Raw genomic sequence first — 21,754 nt, forward strand, 5'->3', positions numbered from 1 at the left:
CACCTGCAAAATGAGTTGGTAAGTTTACCTGCTAATAGCCAAGTGCCCACATGACAAAACCACCACCACTGCTACAATTGGTTTTAATCAACCACTTTATTAGCAGTCTCAGTATAGAGCCTAAAGACTGAATGGGCTACGCAGACTGAATTTTCCTCTCCCTCCTAGAGAATTAGCAGCAAGGCATTGGGCATGCTGTGCTACTACTCTACCAATCTGAGGGGACAGAGAGAGGACTTCAATTTCTAGGGCTTTTGGTCTTGTACCAGCCCTATATTCATTCATAAATTGTGAAAAACATCACAAACAGCAGCAATATCCCCTGCTGGCTGTGTTGCTGCAGTACCACTAAAAGCTTTCCCAGCTTGGCCAACTATCACCCAAAAACATCAATGACGCTGGTATGAAGTACACACAAGGCACCCAATAGAATAGAAACTGTCAACTACAGTCACTGCTGGATGGAAGATAAAACAGCTGTTTCTGAGAACTGGAAATTAAAAAAAATAAAGAGAGGTAAATGATTCTTTAACAGTATTTAATATTAGAAGAAGCCAAAATTCCATGGTTCTGCCCTCCAGGGTATCAATTCCAAGGCTGGTTATGTGACTTCTGTGAAGTAGATGGGATATTATACTGACTGTGTGTTCTCTTATACACAAAATGAGTTTGAATGGTTGCAAATAAATTCAGATATGAGAGGTTGGGTTTCCAAACAATCCCTTTATTAAAGGCAGTCTCACCCTCCAGTTTGCCTGTTTTCCTGCCCATGGCATTCAGGAAGGTTCAGGGTTAAATAGGATAACAAACAGACAATAAATTAGAACAGTAACAAGATAAAACTAAGGGCTCTCTGTTTTTGGACACTATCTGACTGAACAAGTAAAGGTTGGTGGGGAAGTTTTTGAGAGCTCAACTCCCTCCTCAGTGCTTTCTGTCTTTCAGTCTAGTTATTTCACAATGCTGAAGTTCCTGTACTCCAGTGCAACAATCTTCTTCTCATTGCGGAATTCTGCTCGACTGATGTAGGATTTGGGGCTTCCTGTCTTCCTGAGCCATTCCTGCAGCTCCAGTACCTTGACACTGGGACCTTGGATTTGTCCTTGCACAGTGCCATCTTCGGTGTTTTGGACCCAGCCAACCAGCCCCAGCTTCTTACCCTCAGCCTAAAACGGAAATGTGAGATGAAGATGGGATTAATATGAATTGAAGGCAGACCACAGACTGGCATCTTTATATAGGAATCAGTCCCCAGGGAGGACCACCGGAAAGCCATCTATAAGAGAGATCCCATAGAATAGCCAGACAGAATGCACTTTGGGATTAATCCAGTTATCCACTGTAACACCTTTATATTGAAAACAGCACCTGCAATACATCCCTTGAGTTATCCCTAGGGAATACAATCTAGGTGTCACTGGCAACAGGCAGTGTCAAGAGATTCCAAACAAAACACAGCTGTGGGTATAAAAGCCATGATGCTAGTGACTCAGCAAAGACTCTCCTGACTGAGTCTCAGCTGAATTACTTACAAATGACCCAGCAGCCTCATAAAAGCCTCTGGGACCTTTGCCGGAAAGAGTCTGTGATGTAGACCATTAAGAGATCACAACAGAATGTCGGCTGACCAGGAAGAGGGTAAGGTGACTCCCCAGGATAGGAGGTTCCAAAAGGAAAAGACTTTGACCTTGAATGTTAATGTTTTTCATTAAAGTACAAAATTTAACTCAGATTTTGTTCTCTAGGGGGTTCAGCAATACCTAGGCCACTCCAGTCCCAAGACAATACTCTTGCTCTAGGACCTGGAATTTAATGGGCTGTACTTATTTAGTGAGACAAGTCCTCAGCAAGTCACAACCCAACCCCAGTCCTCTCCCCCAAAAAGTAATGGATCCAGAAGGCAAGTCTGGCGACTCCTGCAGCTACCCCAAAGGAGAAAACATAGAAGAGCAGTAGGGGGAAACAACAGCAGCTACAAGGTAGATAGGGCCAATGCCAAGTTGGGAGAGGCAGCTCAGGCCCAGCCTGTGCTGAGATTCAAATACAGATGAGAGTTCAGTACAACCTGGGCCCCGGTGGTGACTAGATCAAGGTGCCTGAGCAGCCCCATCCTGGCCGAGCCGCCAGCCTCGCCCTCTGCTCCAGCATTTGCAGCAGACACACCTGGGTGTACTTGCGGAAGAACACTCCTTGGACCTTCCCAAAGACTTCATAGTCCACAGAGATGAGGCTGTCGCCCTCAGTCATAGTCACGCGCGCCTGGGACAAAAACAAAGCGGCGACTATTAGCAGAGATCCAGGGGGATGCCACCATCCTCCTCCCCCACGCAGGCAAGACGGGCTTCCCGCGGGGCCCCACTGCGGCTGCATTGCGGGGCTCGGGGGAGAGGGAGTGACCGGGGTGGGGAGGGGGGGAGACAGGCAGGCCGGAACCGCGCCTTATTTGGTGCCTAACGTCCCAGGACCCGTGCCCAAGAAGGAGCCACTGAGCAGCCACCCGGCCCTCCCAGCAGGCAGAGAGAGCTGCCTCTGCTCCCCGCCGTGCCCTGGAGGCGGGATCACGCCTCCGCCAGCCCCCCGGGCAGGCGTCCCGGCTCCGCCCACGACCTGTCCCCATCCTCAACTTCACGAATAAGCAGCAGGGCGGGGAGACGGGTCCGGCCGGACTCACCAGCCAGGGACCCGCAGCCAGAGCGAGGACTCGCGCTGCCCAACGGCTGTGGCGCGCTCCGGGTTTTACCGCCGTCCGGTCATAGAGCCGGGAACAGAGCAGCCCCAGACCATAGAGCCGAGCGCCAGAGCGGCCGACTCAGCTGGAGGCTAGAGCGACCCTGGAGATTGCGTTGCCGTGCTGGTTTCCAGGCAACTGTAGTAAACAGACAGTGCGCGGCGCCCAGCGCGGCCGGAGGCCCAGGTGAGGATGGCGGTGACGGGGCGTTTGTTTCCCTGGGGGTGCGTGAGGGCAGCACCTCGCCCGGGGGGGAACCTTTCCCGGGGCGGGAGTCAGGGCAGGGGGTTGGCTGCTGGGGTGTCGGAGCGTGTCTGGGCAGCCTCGCTCGCCAGAGGGCGATTCTGTGGTGCCGAGCACCTCCCGATCCCCCTTCGCTGACATGGGATAACGGGTCCCGAGCGGGGCCGGGCCTTCCCCACGCGGAAAGGAGGAAGGGTGCTTTACTTAAGGGCCTGGTTCAAGTCCCAGCTCAGCAGCCACCTCTCGCGGAGCAAGCCGTGCCTTGTCTCCGTCTGACAACGCTGCCTGTCTCAGCGTCTGGGACACGGAAATATCCCACCAAGGAACGTGACCTCATTGATTTTCACTGTCTGGGCTGAGAGACGGGCAATGAAGGAAACAATCATCAGCATCAACTGCACTTTGCAGGTCCTGTCAAAATTCATTCAGCTTTAGCAACCTCAGGGGCTGTTGGTTAATATAAGGGAAAGTGTGTGTGTGTGTGTGATAACAATAAATGCTGTTTAGTTTGACAGAGTCCCTGCAAACCTGCCCCATTCTCAGCCTTGTTTGCAATGTGTCACTGAGAGGGTTTGGTGAGTTCTAATATCAGCAGAAGGCTGTAGCCTGTTTCCTGGTCTCAGTGGAATAGACTTCCCTGCTGGCTGAGCACATTCCTGCTGCTTTCATAGCAAGACATTGCACGGGCAGGGAAAGAAGCATTTTATTTCCAACTGCATTAGAGAATTCAACAGCTCCATTAATGTTCTTTGGGCTGGTCCCCCCTCCACCCCTAATTTTGTGAGCATTCATGGCCTGCCATACAATTTCTATTCCCAGATGTGGCCCTCAGGCCAAAACGTTTGCCCACCCCTGCTCTAGAGTATAGATTTTTGGGGAGGAAGCCCCATCTTGGGAACAAATATGTCTGTAATGTTTTTGTTTTTGCCCCAATGTTCTGCCACAGGCACTGAATGGCTCAGCTGCAACTGGCTGTGTGTCCACCTGTGGATTCTATGGTGGCAGCTCCCAGTCTTCCATTAACAGGGCAGAAGAGATACCATCCCAAGACCCTTGGGCACCAGTCCCGGCTAGAACACCTGAAGAACAACTTCCAGCAGCAGCTCTTGCGTGACAAGGAGGAGAAACTGAAGGATCTTTGCATCTGCAAAAGCCGGAGTTATTCCTGCTCTCTCTCTTCTGGGAGCAGCCAGCAGGACTCTGGACAGGGAGGCTTCTACTCTGCTGGACCCCATAGCAGGTATCTCACCAGCCAGACCAGTACTTTGCCCTCCAAGCAGGCAGCCAGACGGCGAGAAGGGGTGGACCGGTCCTACCCTCTGAAACCAGTCTTTCACCGCAAAGCTGAGAGTGTTCCAGTGGTCAGCACAAGTCAGCTCAGGAGCTCGCCACCCATGGCTGAATCTCCCAGCAATAGCTCTAGCTCTAGCTCAAAGAAGAGAGGGAAGTTGCCCGCAGCCAGGGCCCAGCCAGCTGTATTGCCATCTTCTTTGGCAGCAGAGCAGCGTAAGCAGTCAGCCACCCATCCAAGCAGGGCAGAGTTGGGTTACATCCAAAGGCTGGAGGCAGCTGGGCAGAGCCTGGAGGAGGAGATCCGGAGGAAAGAGGCCCTCCTCAGAGAGAAGCTGAGGAGAACAGAGGAGGAACTCAGGAGGATCCAGAGAGAGAAGCAGCAGGTGGAGGTGGAAGAGAGAAAGGAGAGAGAGGGTCTGAGGATGCAAGAGAAGAAAGCAGCAGGGCTTTCTGGGGGGAACATTTTCAGGGCTACAGCCAGGCCCAGTGAGGGGGACTGTGGTTGGGAGCAGTCTCCAGAGGGTGCCATGCCCATGCCAAACAATACCCACCTTCCCTATGTGCAGGGCATAGAAAGACTCAAGAAGGGGCGGCTGGTGGCCAGCAACAGCAAAATTCAAGAGCACATGGCTTTGGAGAGCATGGCCTCCTGTTCAAAGTTGGTCATGAAACACAGCCAGGATCCACCTGCAGCAGCCCCCTCAGAACAAGACCCTGCAGCAGAACTGTTACATTCACAGGATCCCATTGGCAGGGAGCAGGGGGAACTAGGAGAATGTGGCTTCTGTGGGCGTAGGTTTCTCCATCTCCGGCTGGAGAAGCACATGAATGTTTGCAGCAAGAGCCAAGGCTCCAAGAGGAAAGTATTTGACTCAAGCATGGCGAGAGCCAGGGGAACTGAGCTGGAGCAATATCAGCACTGGAAGGGCAAAAACCCCACCCAGGTAACATGCACTTCCAGGCAACTGGCTGGCCTGGTGGTGGGTCAGTCCTTCCCCCTTGAAACCCTCTTTAAGAAGCATGGAATTATACCTGTTTTAATACCTACTATGCCCCTGACACTCCATTCAGGCCCACTATAATATCGCCACCTTTAGGGGATAGGCCAGCAATGAGCCCATACACAGGACCCAGCATTAGAAGGTTTTAGGGGCTTGGTTTAGGACACCGACGCTTCCTGGAGATAGTCACCTGATCTCCAAAATAATGAGGGGGTCTGAAAGAACTTGCTTATAAGTAGGGCCCTACTAATTTCACATCTGTGAAAAACGTGTCATGGGCTGTGAAATAAGCCCTTCCCAGTGAAATCAGATCTCAGCGTGCTGTTGGGAGTGCCCCAGCTGGGGGCTGCTAGTCCAGGCTGGGCTGGGGAGGGATGGGATTTGTCCTTCCCCTTGGTGGTAGGGCCGGCTCCAGCTTTTTTGCCGCCCAAGCAGCAAAGAAAAAAAAAAGATAAAGCCGCGATCGCGGCACTTTGGCGGCAGCTCTACCACGCCGCTTCATTCTTCTGCGGCAATTCGGCGGCCGGTCCTTCCCTCCGAGACTGAGGGACTTGCCGCCGAAGACCCAGACGTGCTGCCCCTTTCCATTGGCCGCCCCAAGCACCTGCTTCCTGCACTGGTGCCTGGAGCCGGCCCTGCTTGGTGGGGAGATCAGACCCACCTCTAGGGGCCGCACAGAAATAAGGGTGGTACACCCTCACTTCTCTACTGCAGCAGCCCCAGAGCTGGGCTTGCGGCTCCTGCTAGGGTAACCATGGCTTCTGCTTGGGGTACCCCCAAATTGACCTGGGCTCCTGGACACAATTAGTCTACCATGGACCAAGGCTAGCAACTAGGAGATCCTGACTGGGGCACTCCCAGCAGCAAGGGGGAGATCAGACCCACCTCCACTTCCCATAGGTGCTGGAACAGTGGTGCTGCACCTGCTGGTTTGAAGTGGTTTCCATCATTTACAGGGTTTACAGTTTTGCTTAATGGCTCTCAGCACCTCCACTATAAAAATTGTTCCAGCACCTATGCCACTTTCGGGCCTTTTACACTGTGCAAGGGGTAGAACCCACTCCCACCAGGCCAGGATGCTCCCATCAGGGGGCAACCTCTTAGTGTTGGGAGGTGGGGCATGTCTGCTGTGCTTAGGTTGAGGGAGCTGCAGTATAATTGCAGGGTCCCTTTAGGTGGCTACTTTCCCCTGCTCCTCCTGATGACTGATGCCTTCCCTTGTCAACCACCATCTATCTCCACTGTCTCGGCTGCCTTAAAGGGGTAGTACCAATCTGGGGCTTTGCTGCACTGGAGGTGGGTTCAGGGCTGAGTATGGGGTTGGGCCCTCTATGAGAAGATGGTGAATAAGGCAGGACCTGGAGCCAGCCCAGTTATAGCTCCTGCCATCTATACTAACCACTTTTCCCCCTCTGTGCAGAATGAGCCACCCAAGAACAACTGGAGACAAAAGCATGAGTCTTTCATCCGGACCCTGCGCCAGGCCCGTGAGATACAGCATGTGATCTCCAAAGGGGGGAAGCTCTCAGACCTGCCCCCACTGCCCCCTGTAGAGAACCCAGACTATATCTCCTGCCCCCACTGCAACCGCCGCTTTGCACCCAAGGTGGCCGAGAGACATATTCCCAAGTGCAAGACCATCAAGAACCGACCCCCCCCACCACCACAAAGGAGACGTTAAGGATGACACACTGCAGTGAATCCCAGCTCTCTTTCTCTCTCAAACTGTCTAGAGGAAGCTTTGTGTCCTCACCATCCCCCAAGCAGGCTGCTAACTTTTGAGATATCCCCATGTAAAGTGAGTAAGGAGCTCAGGCCCCATGAACAGAACACTAAAGTGCTTGTACTTTGAGCTGCAGCCAGTGGTTCCTGAGTGTTTGCAGATAGGTCCGTGAGAGTTTAGGCCACTACCCTACTGCTGCTGGTTCCCATCCCTTCCCCTTCTACAGCTCTTCACAAGGAGTTCAAGTTCTCTTGATTGAAGAGATTGCTGGGTCTTGGTGTGAGTGGGAGGAGATTACCATGATGTCCCTTGTGTAAGGAATGGGGTTGTTGGTGGGACAGCAGCAAGGGAAGAACCACCATGGGTGGCTGGTCCTCAGAAACATGATTAGCTGCTATGGGCAGGTGGTGGGGATGGAAGGCTGAGGGCTCTTTCCTCTGACATGTAGTAGGACAGTGTGGGGCAGAGGTCATCCAGAGCTCACAGATGGAAAGAAGCCCTTTAGTTAGGCACCAACAATGTGCTCAGCCTTGAAACAGCCACACAAAAATACCCCTATGCTGCTGAGATCAAACTGATATTTGTATGTTAGCACCCTGACTGTGTTGAAGGAAGCACCTGTCTGCAGAACAGCTGGGGAGTGGGCTAGAATTCTACTGCTGTTTAGCTGCAGATGCTGGCACATGAAAACCCCCAAAGATCAACTCTCCAGCTTCATCTGCCAAGCCTGTGTGTGGCGATCTCTGGGAAGAAGGGGTGGGAGAGAGTTCTCAGCTCCTGCAGTGAGAGGCCTTGTGTGGGATGATACAGTAGTTTGGATAAGTCAGGAAAGGTGGTTTCTTTGCAGAGAGGGGGAAGACAAGACATTAGCATGTTGGAACAATGTACAAACTACAGCTTTCCTTCCCTCTGTTTCTAACAGCCCCTGGAGGCAGAATCCAGAACTGCTTCCCTCTCTCAGCTGCCTTTTTGTGCTCAGTCCTGTTTATTTTCTGCATTGGTTTTGAGCTGAACAATGAAAAACGGAGCAGGCAGGCTCATTCCATGCTTCTCCTGCAATAGCTCACAGGAGGATTTATTTAACTTGTTTCCACAGGAATTCATGAAAATCCTGGGACTGTTTCTATTGGACTTTGGGTCAGTAACATTTTGCTTTTCAACATCCAAAAACCTTAATTTTGTGCCATGTTTGACATAGCATCTCTTTCATCAGAAGAGCAGATTGGGGAGGAGGACCCATAAAATGCTGCTTCAGCACAAGAATTCCTTGGGGCAGAAGGCTTGCAGAGGGGCCTCATCGTAGCAGAGAAGCTATGCACGACCAGCCACTTACTGAGTATTTGGAGAGGCACCTTTCAGCCCAAGTTCCAGCATCAGTTCCAGCATCAACTGTGGAATGGTAAAGACTCCTAGAGCTGGGTCAGGGCCTTTAGGCAACAGGGTGACTGTTACAAAGGGATTACTTACCAGGTGCACAAACTTGGACTCAGCTGCAAGGTTCTTTCCAGCCTCAGTTTTCCATGGAGAGCATCCAGGCTGGCAGATGTCTTTAGGCCCCATGTAAGTAGCAGGTTGTTCAATACTAACGAAGTCCTAGCAGGTGGGTCACAAGCAGTGTAGGGATACCAATGGAAGAACAAGTAATTCACGAGAGGAGAAAATGAACAAAAAAAAGCCCAGTAGCTTTTTCTTCAAGGCCCACGGTGATCCTGCCCCAACTCAGCACAGCCTGGGGAAGATACACGGGCCAGATTTAACTAGGCTTAGTCAGAGGCTGGATATGTGGAAATAGTCCTTGATTGTGAGGTGTGTAATAGTCTCCCAAGGAAGTAGGAGACCTCCTGTCCCCAAGATAAGTGAGCAAAGCCCCCTCCCTTGGGACACTAGGGTAGTTCTCAAAGACCCCAATTAGGGTTAAAGCTGCATGGTGCTGGGCACTGTACAAGTATTGAAGAGCTTACAGCCTAGGAAGAAATATTAAAATCCAGACACGGGGTCTGAAATGGGTTCAACATACATGCAGAGTGATCATGGGAGGCTGGGCACACGGCTTAGTAACTCCATTTCTGGTTTTATTATTATGGGGTAGCAGTGAGGTCACAGGAAGGCAGGAGAGGAGTAAATAGCAAGAAAATGGGAAAGGGGGGAGAGTGGAAATTCATCTGAACTGATGGATAAATGAATGTTTAAAATGAACTAAACATGAAACAAGTTTAAGAAAATCAGTACAGTAAGCCCTGTGATGTGTTTATATTTATTAAATCCAATTTTACACCGTCCTCACCCTGTTCTCAATGTGCCAAAGGCTGTTGGTGTCAGCAATGCTGATCTGCATCACAGAAGTCAGCAGGGGAAGTTGGTGAGGACAATGGAGCTTTTAGCTCTTGGGAAGTTGTGGGAGGCAGTTTGGGATTGTGGGATAAACACATTCACTGCAAATTTCTGCTAAAATAATGAGCAGATTAAATAGCTAATGTTGACATTGAAGTTGTAAGTCAAATTGTCTGCTAGGGTTACACTACTGAAGTCAATGAAATTATGCCAGGAGATAATTGGCTTGCCATCTTTATGTTTCAGAGTCAACAATGGGCAGTTCACTGCTCTTGTTGAGCTATTGTTTCAGTTCATCTGCAGACTCAGGCAGGCACACCGACACCACAGAATACAGGAGGCCCTGATTAAAACCTCCAGAGAAGTAAGGGAGAATCAGAGTTTTTATGTTCTCTGTTTGTACAGCACCCAGCACAATGGGACCTTGATCCATGACTGATGCTCTGGTAATGCAAATATATCATCAGAACAGGCAGCAGTGCCGCTTATTAAAACTGCTGAATAGGTGACTGTGGGAGACTTAACACTCCAGTAAAAGCTGTTCTAAGAGAACCAGGATTTTGTTCCGTTGGAGCCCATCTCTTCCTGCTGCTCATACCCCACGTGGTACCACTGGAGCTGTGGTAAAAACGGTATCCTCATCAGGAAAAGAAGCAGCATCAAGAGATCAGGTCTCTCGTGGAACACACAGCCTCTTTTCATGTAGATGTCCCTCGTAATGCAAAACTTGCCACTTTTTCACAGCAATAAACCTTCCCCTAAGCTGAGTGCGTGCACACTTTCCCCACACCTCTTGGTGAAATGAGAACACAGGAGACCCTGCTCCAACAGGAACCTGCCCTGACTCAATATTCTGCCTGGAGGAGAGGTGGGAATATGCAGAGAGACAGGACGCACTGGAGAATTAGTTTAAACATTTATTTAAACAAACTACAAACCACTCCATTCTTTATTCTTTCAAAGAAAGACAATGACAAACTAGTTATTCTGCCAGTGTCAGAGCAGGCATAAGTCGTGTTCCACTATAACAACTCAATAGCAAAACTAGCAAAAGACTGACATGTGGGAGCTAGCAATGCAAATAGGGGAGAAGTAGAAAGGGTTTTGAAACTGTTCAAAGGCACTTCTGCCCACTTGCCCTTCACTTTCCATCCCAAAACATGGTGCTGGGTTTAAACTGCTTTTTTGGTTGCATAGCTAGCTGGTGTGAAAATCAGTGGTCTTTAATAGGCACAACTTGGATAGCATGAATCCTCTAAGGCACATATGTGGTTGTGGAGCACAGGACACCCTCTGCCAGGGATCTGAATCCTCTACTAGATCCCAAGGGGAATCCAGTCTTCCCAACTGCAAAGCATTGAGAAATGAGGATAGCAGTGCACTGCAGAAGAGCGACTCCCATCAGCTTGGTGCTCGCTTATTGGACATGGCTTAGGCTTAGCACCTCACTCCTTCTCAAAGCCACTGCTGCAACATGACAGACTCCATCTCCACTGCAGCAACAGAATTCTTATGCTGAAACTCCTAACCTGAGAACTAGCTCCAATGCATATGGGAGAAGAGAGGGCACTGTCCCCAACAGTAACCAAGCAACCCTTGAACTCCTGGCATTCAAGACCCTACATTGGGGCTGTCTCCCTCCTTCCCTCCCTACAATGATAAGGACAGCCAGACTGAGGTCTAACTGCCCAGGTTGCTGCCCAGAACAGACTGCATTTGATTCAGCTCTAGAATACTACAGTGATAGGCACTAGAGAAGATCCTAAAAGACAGGACGCTTTGGCATCTGTCCCCAGACAGAGGATTTCATCAAGAAAAATGTTAGCACCCTTAAACAGTCCCCACAAGGGAAGAAAAGTCTAAGGCAGGTGAAACAGCTCTCATTGAAAGATTCAAGGCAACACTAGAGACACCCTGGTGATGGGGACAGTTTTAGGGATAATGAAATCACAGTCCCACCCCACTGCACGGGAGGAGAGGACTCTGCTCCCTTGAAGCCCCACCTTGGGGAAGGGGTGAGGGACTAGCTTCCCTCTAGAGGCCCTTCCCAACCCAAAAATCCACCCCAAGTCAATTAGCTAAACAATTTAGAAAAATCTATCTCATTCCCTACTAGAGATATGGGAAAGTCCCAAGTGTCAGGCCACTTCAAGTTCCTTGGGGGAGAGAACCTGGTGCAGCTAGAGAAGGGGTGAGCTTTAGACTGAGGCCTAACCATATACTGCCCTTGGGAAAGATACATTCTGTGTGCACTGCAGTAGAGACCCATGCTGAGAGGGCAGCTGTGCTCCCACTTTGTCAAAACAACGGAGGGGGAAAAAATACTGACGATGCTGACACCAGCATAGAGACTGTGTGCCAGCCTATTGTGAGGGATAAGTAGAAGCAAAGCCAGGAGCAGCAATGGACTCGCTCTGAGAAACCAGACATGACAAGAGGAGCTCTGGCGCCCAAAACTATCTGAACAGATGGAGTAATGAGTGTGCAACAGCCTGAGATCCAGATACACCTTTTCTGGTTAGGAAGCAGCTGGTCTGAACTCAACAACCCTATCTCAAGCAGTTCCCTCTGCTACAACTGGAAACTACATCCAATTCTCCTGTTTGTGCAGTGCTTGGAGGGTGAAAAGCACTAGCTGAGTGCTAGGCCCTCAGAATAAAGCATTTAAACTTCACCTGTAGGACTAGGGCACACAGCTGTATGGCCAAAGCCTGCATCTCAAGTCAGGGGCATGCTTTCTATCACCATCTCCCCACTGCCTCCAGAGTAAAACACATTCAAAGCTCTGTTTGCCCGTAAGCAGGATGGAGCTGTCCCACGGGCTAGGGCCCTGTCCATTGCCATAATGGCTGGGAGCAGCTCAGAGTTCACCGCTCTAAAGTGAAGGTGGGGAGTTAGGGTTCAGCCAATTTCCGTTCTCAATGGTTCTCTCTCTCTCTCTCTCTCATCTAGAGGTGCAGTGACTAATGCTGGGGTCCCAAGGGCAGCTCTCAGGAAGCAGTGAAACAAAAAGGGCCACAAGCTGCTACTGGAGCCATCAACATGATGGGTCCAGGGTTGTCTTGCCTCAAGGGCAGGATTGATGGATGAGGTACAGAGAAGAGCTGCTGCTGCCATAATCACTGAGCTGACCATGGCCCGGAGCTCAGGGCCCTGCCCCTCTGAAAACTCACTCCTAGATCATATCTAAAAGGAGGTGTCTCCCACCAAACGTACATGGGTGCTGCTCTGGAGCCTCCGCCCTCGCTCCTGATCTGCGAGTGACCTGAAGCCAGGAAAGCCGCTCTCTGCATTCAGTTAGTGTGTTGTGAAGTTGGATGGACCCCAGCAAGCTCAAGAGACTAGAGGCTGGAGCGGCATGAGTCCGTTCCCAAGAGACACCAGGAATCTGAATCCAAGTCAGTTTTTGGATCCGTTTCCATCTCTTCTTTGGCTGTCTGGGTTCCTTTGGAATGAGCCTGCAGCTGTCCAGACAAATAGTCAGTCACTCCTAGAACTCAGCTGCTGGCCATACACAATTTGCTGGCTACTCCAGATGCAAGTTTCTACCATCACAGAGAGAGCTACTATGGCAATCCCAGCCAGGGCACACTACATCTAACTGCTCCCCTCTTCTTGGACAGGAGAAATACAAGTTGCCCAAAGCCCTTTAGGCACTGAAGTGCCTGCCTCATGGCTGTATTACTATTAAATTATTGCCATAGAGTAAACCAGAGTGTCTTTGCAGTTGACAAAGAGCAACAGGCACAAGGAATTTTTACCCTACACCCCTCTGTTCTGTCCCATCTCCTCCTGGCTTAAGAGATTTGAGTTTGATTAAAAGCTCTTCCTCTTCTCCTCCCCTCCCCCAAATCCAGCCAGAGCTAGGATCAAAATTCTCTACCCCCACACACAACTTCCAAAGGGTGTGGGGATTCTCAGCCTGAATGCCCCACCCAAGGAATGTCCTCACCTGCTGCATTCCCTCTGTCCCCCTGCAGAACCTCTGGAGCTGGGCACTGAGACGACTGGTTTCCTGCTGCAGCTTCTGTTGATCAGCCAGACACTGTAACACCAAGCCCTGCAACCGCTCCACCTCAGTTTGCAAAGTGTTGCACACACAGGCTGAAACTGGAGACGCTGCCTTTCCCTCCATATAAGGCAGGGCTGGAGCTGAACACATTTGCTGCAAAGAGAGATGGGGGAGTGAGTCTGTATGTGTGTGGAACATGTGAAACCTCCCAGGCCAGTGGCTGCCTGTGCCATGGTGAGAGAATGAGGATGAAAGATGGCACCACAGCTGCTGAAGTTGCAGATTTTCAAGCACTAAGTGCTGGATCCTTGGGCAGCCAGGTCTCCCCTGACTCCAAATGTGGACACACCTTCCTCCCTCTTTGCAGTTGTTGTCCCTACCTGCTTGTCATTCTGAAATCCTCGTTGATGCCTCCCCACCCCAGCCTGATTTCCCAGGTGAGTCGGGAATTAGCACCTCATCTAGAGATGGCAGCACTATAAACTCTTGTATAATTTCCTGCCCTGTCCATGCTTCCCAGGTTCCTCCCTCCCACTGGAGTCTCCCAGCATGGAGTTAATATTTCCCCAGATGTGTTAGCTGCATTTTTCCTAAACCAAAACTCCTTTTATTTCCTGCCCATATGTCTACTGTCTCTTGGATTTCTCTCTCCTCACTGGTATTCACAACTCCTCCCAAGTTAGCATCAACTGTGAACATCACTAACATGCCACTTTCCACTCTCATCCAGACCATCAATTAGCCTGATCCAATAGCCCCCACTAGACCTCCCCACAACTCAAACGTTGCCATTTATGCTCCCATCAGCTCTTAGTCAACCATCATTCATTGTGGGAGATGTGATCTTAAGATATATGTTACCTGGGGCTCTATCTTGGGCTTGAATTCAGCAGGAGCATCAGAGGCCACTTTGAGTCCTTGCAGTTCCTGATAGGGAAGAGTCTCCTTTTCAGGCTCTGAAGAGTCTGTGCTCATAGGAAATGGGCTGTCAGGCATAGGGATGAATTCAGCATTCTCCAGTTCCTGGACACACACAGAAGCAACATTGTGTCAGAGATTCCTCATGCTCTCAAACACCCTGCATCTCTTCAGCCAGGACACCAGCACCCTCTTGTGGTGGAAAACAAGACTATGGCTTAAGGGCTACTCACGCAGCAGACCCCTTGCTTGAAGTCAGACTAGCAGCAACACTCTCCTCTGGATAGTAGCCTGGCACTGCACTAGGCTTTCAGATCATCATTGGGGTGAACTCCACACCATTTCCTGGTGTAGGGTGGTTGGCCAACAGGTCCCGTTTGTGTGACCATTTAGGCGTGCGACAATTCTCCAAAAAGGACCATACTAATGTAAAAAGCAACAGAGGGTCCTGTGGCACCTTTGAGACTAACAGAAGTACTGGGAGCACTTGACACCATACTAATGTACTCACCCTACACACACCCACACCATATATAACTTGAAAACTTATTTTATGTATGTTTATATGAGGCATAAAATGGAGTAGTCAAGTGGTGCCGTAAGCCTGTAGACAAGGTGAAACACTGGTACCTAAAAACAAAAAAGTGTCATTTTCTGCACAGTTCCAGAAACACTGCAACAGGACCATGAGTACAGTTTTTACTGTTTAAGTTAATTTCAGCACCTTAGTGTGGTACTTCTTGGTCAAAGCTACCAAACAACAGTGTATTAAAAACTTTTTTTAGTTTTGCATGGGCAAGTATTTTTTTCAGAAATGAAGCTGTTTAGAATGTGGCAAAAAATGGTGAATATCAATATGCATCTGACGAAGTGGGTATCCACCCACGAAAGCTTATGCTCCAATAAGTCTGTTAGTTTATAAGGTGCCACAGGACTTTTTGTTGCTTTTTACAGATCCAGACTAACACGACTACCCCTCTGATACTATCAATATCAAAGTATCTTACACGTGATAATAGTTTTCTATACCTTCAATTGAAATTTGCTGACCAGATCAGTCTCATACTGAAGATTTTGCACCAGTAGAAGCAGATTGTGTGCCTACAGTTTGTGCTGCATAGTGGGTACATATAAATGTATGTGAATTCCTAATATAGTGCTTCTCCATCTGTAAGCTATTGTACATATAATGTAGCATCTAGTCTGCCTGGTAAAATATTTTAATTTGTAATTGCCTATGCATGCAGTACTTGCATTTGAAATATTCTAGAAACTAGCTTTTTAATTCAGTGACACTTATGCAGAGCTCAGTGTTAGAGATAATACATAGCACCATAATATAAATATGCAAAAGCTATGGGAGAAAGAAGTGGCCTAATGAGAAGTAATGAAGACTTCTGCACTGAAGGGTGAAGAGCATGTTACAACTCTTATCAACAATGTCATCAACAATATGACAAACCCATTTGACCTGAATCACATCCAGAGGAGTTTAACAACATATTTGCTAGACTGCATGTAAAACCAGGTGTACACGAGTCTACTGAAAACAGCAGATGTTGGTGAAGAACAAATAGAGAGATTTATGAGAGGGGCACTTGATTCTGACAGGACATATCTTCTTCAGCTCAGTCAAGAAATCTGGCATCAAAACATTTGCTGACATGGCCAAGACCACCAAATTTAAGTCAGGCAAAGGAGGGAAACTTGCAGCAGCTATTAGTCCTGAAATTGTTTTCTGCAGAGCCCCGTCCTTAGCAAGATGCAGAGATGATGTTTCAATGGCAACTCTTCTTAGTTAACCAATAGGACCTGTGCCTGTGCCCCTCTTCCATGCTGATGGAACAATGAGAAGAACAGATAAAACTGAATTAAGGCATCATCTGGAAGCTCAAACTGAAAGACTCCATGAGCAAAGAGCATACAACAAAGAAGCCAGAGATGCCATGGCTGTCATACAACTGATGGCTGGAGACTAATTCTAAGCATTCGATGAATTATCTGCTGAGTACTTAAGGCAGGTCCTAAAAGGATTTGACAAAGCCAATTCTGTAATCAAAGTCTTTGACAGATATGGCAGAAACTTTGTGAAAACTGCTGACAGACTGTGCTGGATAGGATATAAGGTTGGATGCAAGAAATACCAGATGATTGGTGGATGCCCTGTGCCTCCATGGAAAAAGTTTCTAAATGTGATATCCAACAGGCAGTCACTTCTAAAATTCCTCTATGAATATAGGGTTAAAAATGCACCTGAGCGTGTAGGAGCACACCCAACACAAAAATTCCTTTTTGCTGGAGGCTTTTCGGATGGTGAAATAAGCAAAGTCCATCACCAGTAGAGGGTTTTGAAGTAGTCCAAGACTTATACAGAACTCAAGAGGAAGAAGACATAAGGATACTTTTGCATGCTGTATGTACCAATATGGATTTTGGCTCTCTGTGTGTCAAAGGAACCATAATAAGGTCACCTGATACACAAGTTTTGATCCTTGCTGTTCATTGCTTTCCAAAACTGGAACACATAGGTAACATGTAGGCACCATTACCATTACCAGCACAATGGACAAGCACTGCTTCGTATCTGTGCATGCAATTTGTGATGCATTCACCCTGACTTCTGAAACACACTTCCTGCTGTACATGTATTAACAGGATGTGACTCTGTATCAGCCCTATTTAATATTTAGAAAAAATTGTGTTTAATGTTGTCAAAACAAAGGTACCGTACCACTTCCGACATCTTGCCAAATTGGGAAAGAGTGATGGACAAGCAGCAATTTCTGCACCAAATAAGTTGGCAGCGGTGCTGTCTGACCAGCATGAGAAAGAAAAAAAAGAGACCCATAGAGACGCCTCAATCTAGACCTGAGGACAGTTCTGAAAAGCACATCAAAAGAGCATCTTGGCAAACAAATATTTGAATGTCTCCACAAATCGGTAAACCAGCTATTGGATCACTATTGCAGTGTAGAGGATGAACTACTGCCTGTACTCTTCAAGGGCCCAATAGCAGCTGAGCTTCTACAAGACCTTATTTGTGCCTGTACCAGTAAAGGTTGTTGCACAATCTACTGTGTCTGTAGTCAGAACAATCTTCCCTGCACAGAACTGTGCATAAGCCAAGGCAATGAAGACTATGTTATCCCATGCACTCCTGACAGAGATCATAATGATGAACAAGATGTTGACTAGGGATGTTACCAGAGCTATTACATTTCAATGATACCTGTAAAAATGTGTTATTAGCTTTTGTTTCACCCTTTAGATTGTTGTTGTGATGCTTTGGGTCACAAAGAAATTGAATTTTATGTCTTGCAATAATACCTAGAGTCATTAAACTAACAAATGTATGCAAATATTTCAAAGTGGTCTGTAGAGGGGTGGTCACCTGCTCCCTAATCTGGAAAGGGTTACAGACAACCCTGGGAGAGGGCTGGGGCTGCGAGCTAAAAGCTAGGCTGATTAGGGAAGCAGCCATAGCTGGGCCACGCCCCAATCAGACCTCAGCTGGCCCTAATAAAAGGGTTATGAGTCAGGAGCTAGGCACTCTCCCTCCAGCTTCAGGGGGAGAAGGACCTAGCTGCCTGGGAGCTGAGGGTGCAGGCAACAGAGCAGGACTGGGGAAAGGCGAGAGGAGCTGGGGAGCTCCTGCCTGGCAACTCCCCAGGTTGCAGGCCCCTGTGCAAGGCCAAAGGAGGTACTGGGGCTGCAGAGGCTACAGCCCAGGGGTTAGGCAAAGGCAGCAGGTCCAAACCCCCCCTTTGCCAAAGATGAATGCCTTGTACACTGCAGTCTGCCCCAGTGAGCGGGGGCTAGATGGAGACTGGCAGTAGCCATAGACGGAGGCGAGGTGGGGATAGAGGGTTGCGGGTTCCCTGGGGAAGGGAGACCCAGATCTGTGGAGGTACTGCCAGGGGGCAGCACCCAAGGTAAAGGGGCACCGGGGTCCGGGAGGGACACGGGGGCCAACGACAGGCGGGACACCGGCCAGCAGAGGGCACTCCAAGGCTGGAAAAGCTAATTCCCTGGATGACTAGCAGGAGCTGCCGCGCCAGTGAGTTGTCGCGCCAGTGAGTTGTCGCATTGCTACATGGTCATTTTGGAGACACTGTTCATCCCATTTCTATGGTAATGGCACCACTTGACAGCTCCACATTGTACCGCATCTTAAAGCAGATGTGATGAGCTTTCTAATGATGTATGAGGTGTGTGAGTGTAGATAGGGTACATTAAGTTGACCAAACCAATGGTGTTGGCTGCGTGTCTAATTCCAGGTACTACCACAGAACAAGCAGAGAAATGCCAGTCTGGTGAAGAGGAGGTCTCCTGTGCCTTCTGGTGGGGAAGAAAGACTGCAGACAGTTTAGAGAGAAGCCTCTTGGAGCTCTTCTTCGAGGAAGAAGGGGCAGCTTGTTCTCCCTTAACCGTGATCCCTGGGATTTTAGATAAATTCATGAGGCAGTTTGTTACCTTACGCAGCCAGCCAGGGCAGGAGCTGCTGTCAGCATTGCTGTCCCCCATGGCCTCTGTTGCACTGATCCAGCCCCCCATTCCACGGTCTGCTTCCATGGTTCCCCGAAAGCCTCCACTTGGATCAGGGGTTTCAAATTCCCGTTCATTTTCCTCCTCCTCTCCACCAGTCGTGGAACTCTGAGCCACTGGCAGACAAGAAAGAGAAGCAGCAACCTTACACATTTCACTGGCTCTGCCTGTTCAGGGAATGCAGCAGGTGCTGGATCCCAAATGAGGCAGAAAAAAGAGAAGGGGAGGTTATCCCCCTGGAAGCTACTTTAACTGCAGAACCCTGAGGGTGAATGTATTTGCCTGGACTGTGTCTCCTTCCAGTTATGTAATTCATAAAACACCATGCAACCCTCCCCAAAAGTGACCCTCTGCCACACAATCTTGCTTCCTGGCCCTATCTCTCCCAACCCAAAAGTCCCTGGAGTGACTCCAAGATAGGTAACCACCTCCTCATCCACCAAGCTGCCTCCTGTTACATAAAGGGACACTGATGACAAATGCCTAGACTGATCAGAAAGAAGAGTTGACTGCTTCCCCTCCCCCCCCCCACTATCTCCTTGTCTTCATATCTGTAGATACCCATCCAGTCCCACCACCTCCACAAGCATCCAGTCCAATCCCTATCAGCCTGCCCTGCCATCCTAGCCCTCGTAACACAGTCTGTTTGAAAGTTAATGAGGTCATTGCCACTTTGGTGAGAGTTATTGAACCACTGGCACCCCAAGCTAAGCTAACTAGACACAGACCCCACAATGTCCAGCTCTCCCGCCAACAAGCCTCTGACCTTGCCCTGCTTCAGTCCATCCAAAATGTTTCTGCCAAAGGTGCCCCCTCCAGCAGCTGTCACCATATCATCTCCCTACTCACCTCCCTCTATTGATTTCCTCTTGCCTTCCACATCAAGTTCAAGCGTCTCATGTTAAAGGCCCCACACAGCTCAGCTCCTGCCTCCATCTCTTCCTACTCCTCTCCCATGCTGTTCGGATCCTTCCCCTTAGGCTTGGCCCTTCCTCATCTTGTGCACTAGTTGGCCTCCCTCTCTTTATTCAAAGCCCCTCACATTCTTCTTTGAAGCCTTTCAAAGACAGAACTGAAACCCTGTGACAGGACCAACTGCATCCACTCTCACGGTGCATTGGTGCAAGGGCCATGTCTGAAAAAATACAGAGGCCTGAGCCAGCTGGACAGATACCATAATTCACACCTAGATACCACGGTGACTGGATAAAATAATAGAACCACCCTGCACAGACCATGAGCTTCCTTGGCTGCACTCAATCTAACTCAATCTGCAAGCCCCCTGCTGGGCGGGGACTTCAACATGGAGTATACAGATGAGGTTTACATTTCAGGTGCTTGGCTCTCACATTTGTTATCTCCAGGGCCTCCTGCAAGGACCTGAGGTCTTTGCGCCTCAGAAATTTCAGATGTTCTAGTTTTCTCAGATCTCACACTTCTAGGGGGTTTGAGTGGGCTGAAACCTGGTTTGGTTAATAAGGACTGGTTTTGCTTGCACCTAAGCAGACAACGGGTGTCACTGTGCTACTTGGAGGCAAATAACCTCCTATCATGCTCCTCACAGATACTACAATACTGGAGAGGGAGGCAGTCAGCTGGCCCCAGTAGGGAAGGAGACCAGGAAGCCCAGTGCAGGCAGGAAGCAGTGACAGTGGGATGGGTAATGACTGGCTCTGAAAGCTCTTTGAAATGACTCTGCACATGTCTGAACCTTTCCAATGTGCATCAAAGCTGCTGCTGCCCAGGAACCCCAGCTGTGGAGTGACCCGCATGGCTTTTACCCAGGGCTGATTACTCACCAGTACCGATGGACAAGCCACTACTGTTGGATCGGATGGTTTTGGAATTCAGCACCTTTTCTATGGAAAGAAAGAATATCCCTTCGGTAAAGGGGCTCTCACAAAGGTGGTACAAATCAAAACAGGACAAAACCAGTGTTCCGGTACTGGGACTGATATGGACTTGCCAGTGAGTTCCCTCAGAATGATCTTGACCCTCTCTCCCAGGAAGCCCATGTTAGTGAGTACTGAGATATCACCACAAATGTCCTTGGAACAGCCTCTGTCCCTGAATCACACTCACCAACAATGAGAATGGTGTGCCAGCCGCGGCAGGACAGATCTGGAACGTGATGCAGGGACCCAAAAATGGGCCGAGGCCATGAAGTACAAATATCAGAGCCATGAGCTCTCTCTGTCGGTGTCATTGCCAGACGTCCATTCCCACCATTGCCCCAGGCAAAGATATGGTTATCTAGGAAAAAACTGATCCATCAGCCTGAACTTAGAAACACCTCATTACCCTTCCAGGGGCCCCACCACACCTCACTTCTTTCCCATAGCTACTCCGGTTCAAGACAGACAGGGCGTCTAGTCCACCTGCAACCAACTAGCCATTGGAAGGCTACAATTGTGTGTAGTGAAGTCTAGCAGCCAGTCTCCAGCCCACCACTTGGTACCCTATGGACAGCATTAGCTAAAGCTTTGTGCTGCCCTGCCCCACTGATATGGCAACAATCTGGGAAAATTTCCCTTTTCCAGTCACAGCCTTTTAAAGCCTGACTGTGCCAGGGCTAACTGCAAAGACGGCAGCCTTTCTGTGCTGCCCTGAATGGCACAAGATACAGGAAATGCTTCCATTGCTAGATGGAAGCCAAATGTCTGAAACTATTCTGCAGACCCAGCCCACAGGAGGAGTCCACTGCAGCCCCACAAATGCCCACTCACCATCAGTAGCAGCTATGGTGAATTCATCTCCACATGAAACCCTGATCACCTGCTTACCCCCAAGGGGGCCTCCCAGCAGGTTAATTCCCAGATGCTTCTTATAGTCACCAACACCCAGCTGTCCACACTTGTTGGAGCCGAAGGTCAGCAAGCGTCCCCGCTCTGAGAGGAGGAATGAGGAGAGTCACGGTAGGTACCCAAGACAGGAAGCAGCCATGCACGCAGAGAGAATTA

General features: G+C 49.3%; 4 protein-coding genes across 7 annotated transcripts in view; 2 read left to right on the forward strand and 2 right to left on the reverse strand.

Annotated features, from left to right (window-relative positions):
- Window positions 1–21,754, forward strand: part of BBOF1 (basal body orientation factor 1) — a 1,057,902-nt gene that overhangs the window by 912,879 nt on the left and 123,269 nt on the right. The gene's annotated exons all lie outside the window — the stretch shown is intronic.
- Window positions 704–2,709, reverse strand: ACYP1 (acylphosphatase 1). Its single transcript, XM_042858537.2, has 3 exons — window positions 2,672–2,709; window positions 2,164–2,259; window positions 704–1,166 (listed from the first exon to the last, which is right to left on the reverse strand). The coding sequence occupies exons 2-3, from the start codon at window positions 2,245–2,247 to the stop codon at window positions 951–953; spliced, it is 300 nt and encodes a 99-aa protein (XP_042714471.1). The 5' UTR covers window positions 2,248–2,259; window positions 2,672–2,709; the 3' UTR covers window positions 704–950.
- ZC2HC1C (zinc finger C2HC-type containing 1C) lies at window positions 2,775–9,267 on the forward strand. Of its 2 annotated transcripts, none has more exons than XM_024102262.3 (3): window positions 2,775–2,914; window positions 3,918–5,208; window positions 6,686–9,267. In XM_024102262.3, the coding sequence occupies exons 2-3, from the start codon at window positions 3,925–3,927 to the stop codon at window positions 6,944–6,946; spliced, it is 1,545 nt and encodes a 514-aa protein (XP_023958030.1). In that variant the 5' UTR covers window positions 2,775–2,914; window positions 3,918–3,924; the 3' UTR covers window positions 6,947–9,267. The 2 variants fall into 2 exon arrangements, with proteins under 2 accessions (XP_023958030.1, XP_065449469.1); XM_065593397.1 differs by lacking the exon at window positions 2,775–2,914 and adding an exon at window positions 2,987–3,379.
- NEK9 (NIMA related kinase 9) overlaps window positions 10,224–21,754 on the reverse strand; it is a 35,601-nt gene continuing 24,070 nt past the window's right edge. The window contains exons 16-22 of one of the 2 annotated variants that reach the window (XM_005301605.5): window positions 21,521–21,682; window positions 20,877–21,047; window positions 20,594–20,653; window positions 18,723–18,910; window positions 14,193–14,354; window positions 13,272–13,484; window positions 10,224–12,777 (exon numbers count right to left, since the gene is read on the reverse strand). In XM_005301605.5, the coding sequence (XP_005301662.1) occupies window positions 12,661–12,777; window positions 13,272–13,484; window positions 14,193–14,354; window positions 18,723–18,910; window positions 20,594–20,653; window positions 20,877–21,047; window positions 21,521–21,682 (1,073 nt within the window). In that variant the 3' untranslated portion in view covers window positions 10,224–12,660. Of the gene's footprint in view, window positions 12,784–13,271; window positions 13,485–14,192; window positions 14,355–18,722; window positions 18,911–20,593; window positions 20,654–20,876; window positions 21,048–21,520; window positions 21,683–21,754 lie in introns of both variants that reach the window. The other variant, XM_005301604.5, reaches the window with a different exon arrangement.

Source organism: Chrysemys picta, chromosome 4 (genome assembly GCF_011386835.1).
Source record: "Chrysemys picta bellii isolate R12L10 chromosome 4, ASM1138683v2, whole genome shotgun sequence".
In the NCBI taxonomy this organism is placed as follows: Eukaryota; Metazoa; Chordata; order Testudines; family Emydidae; genus Chrysemys; species Chrysemys picta.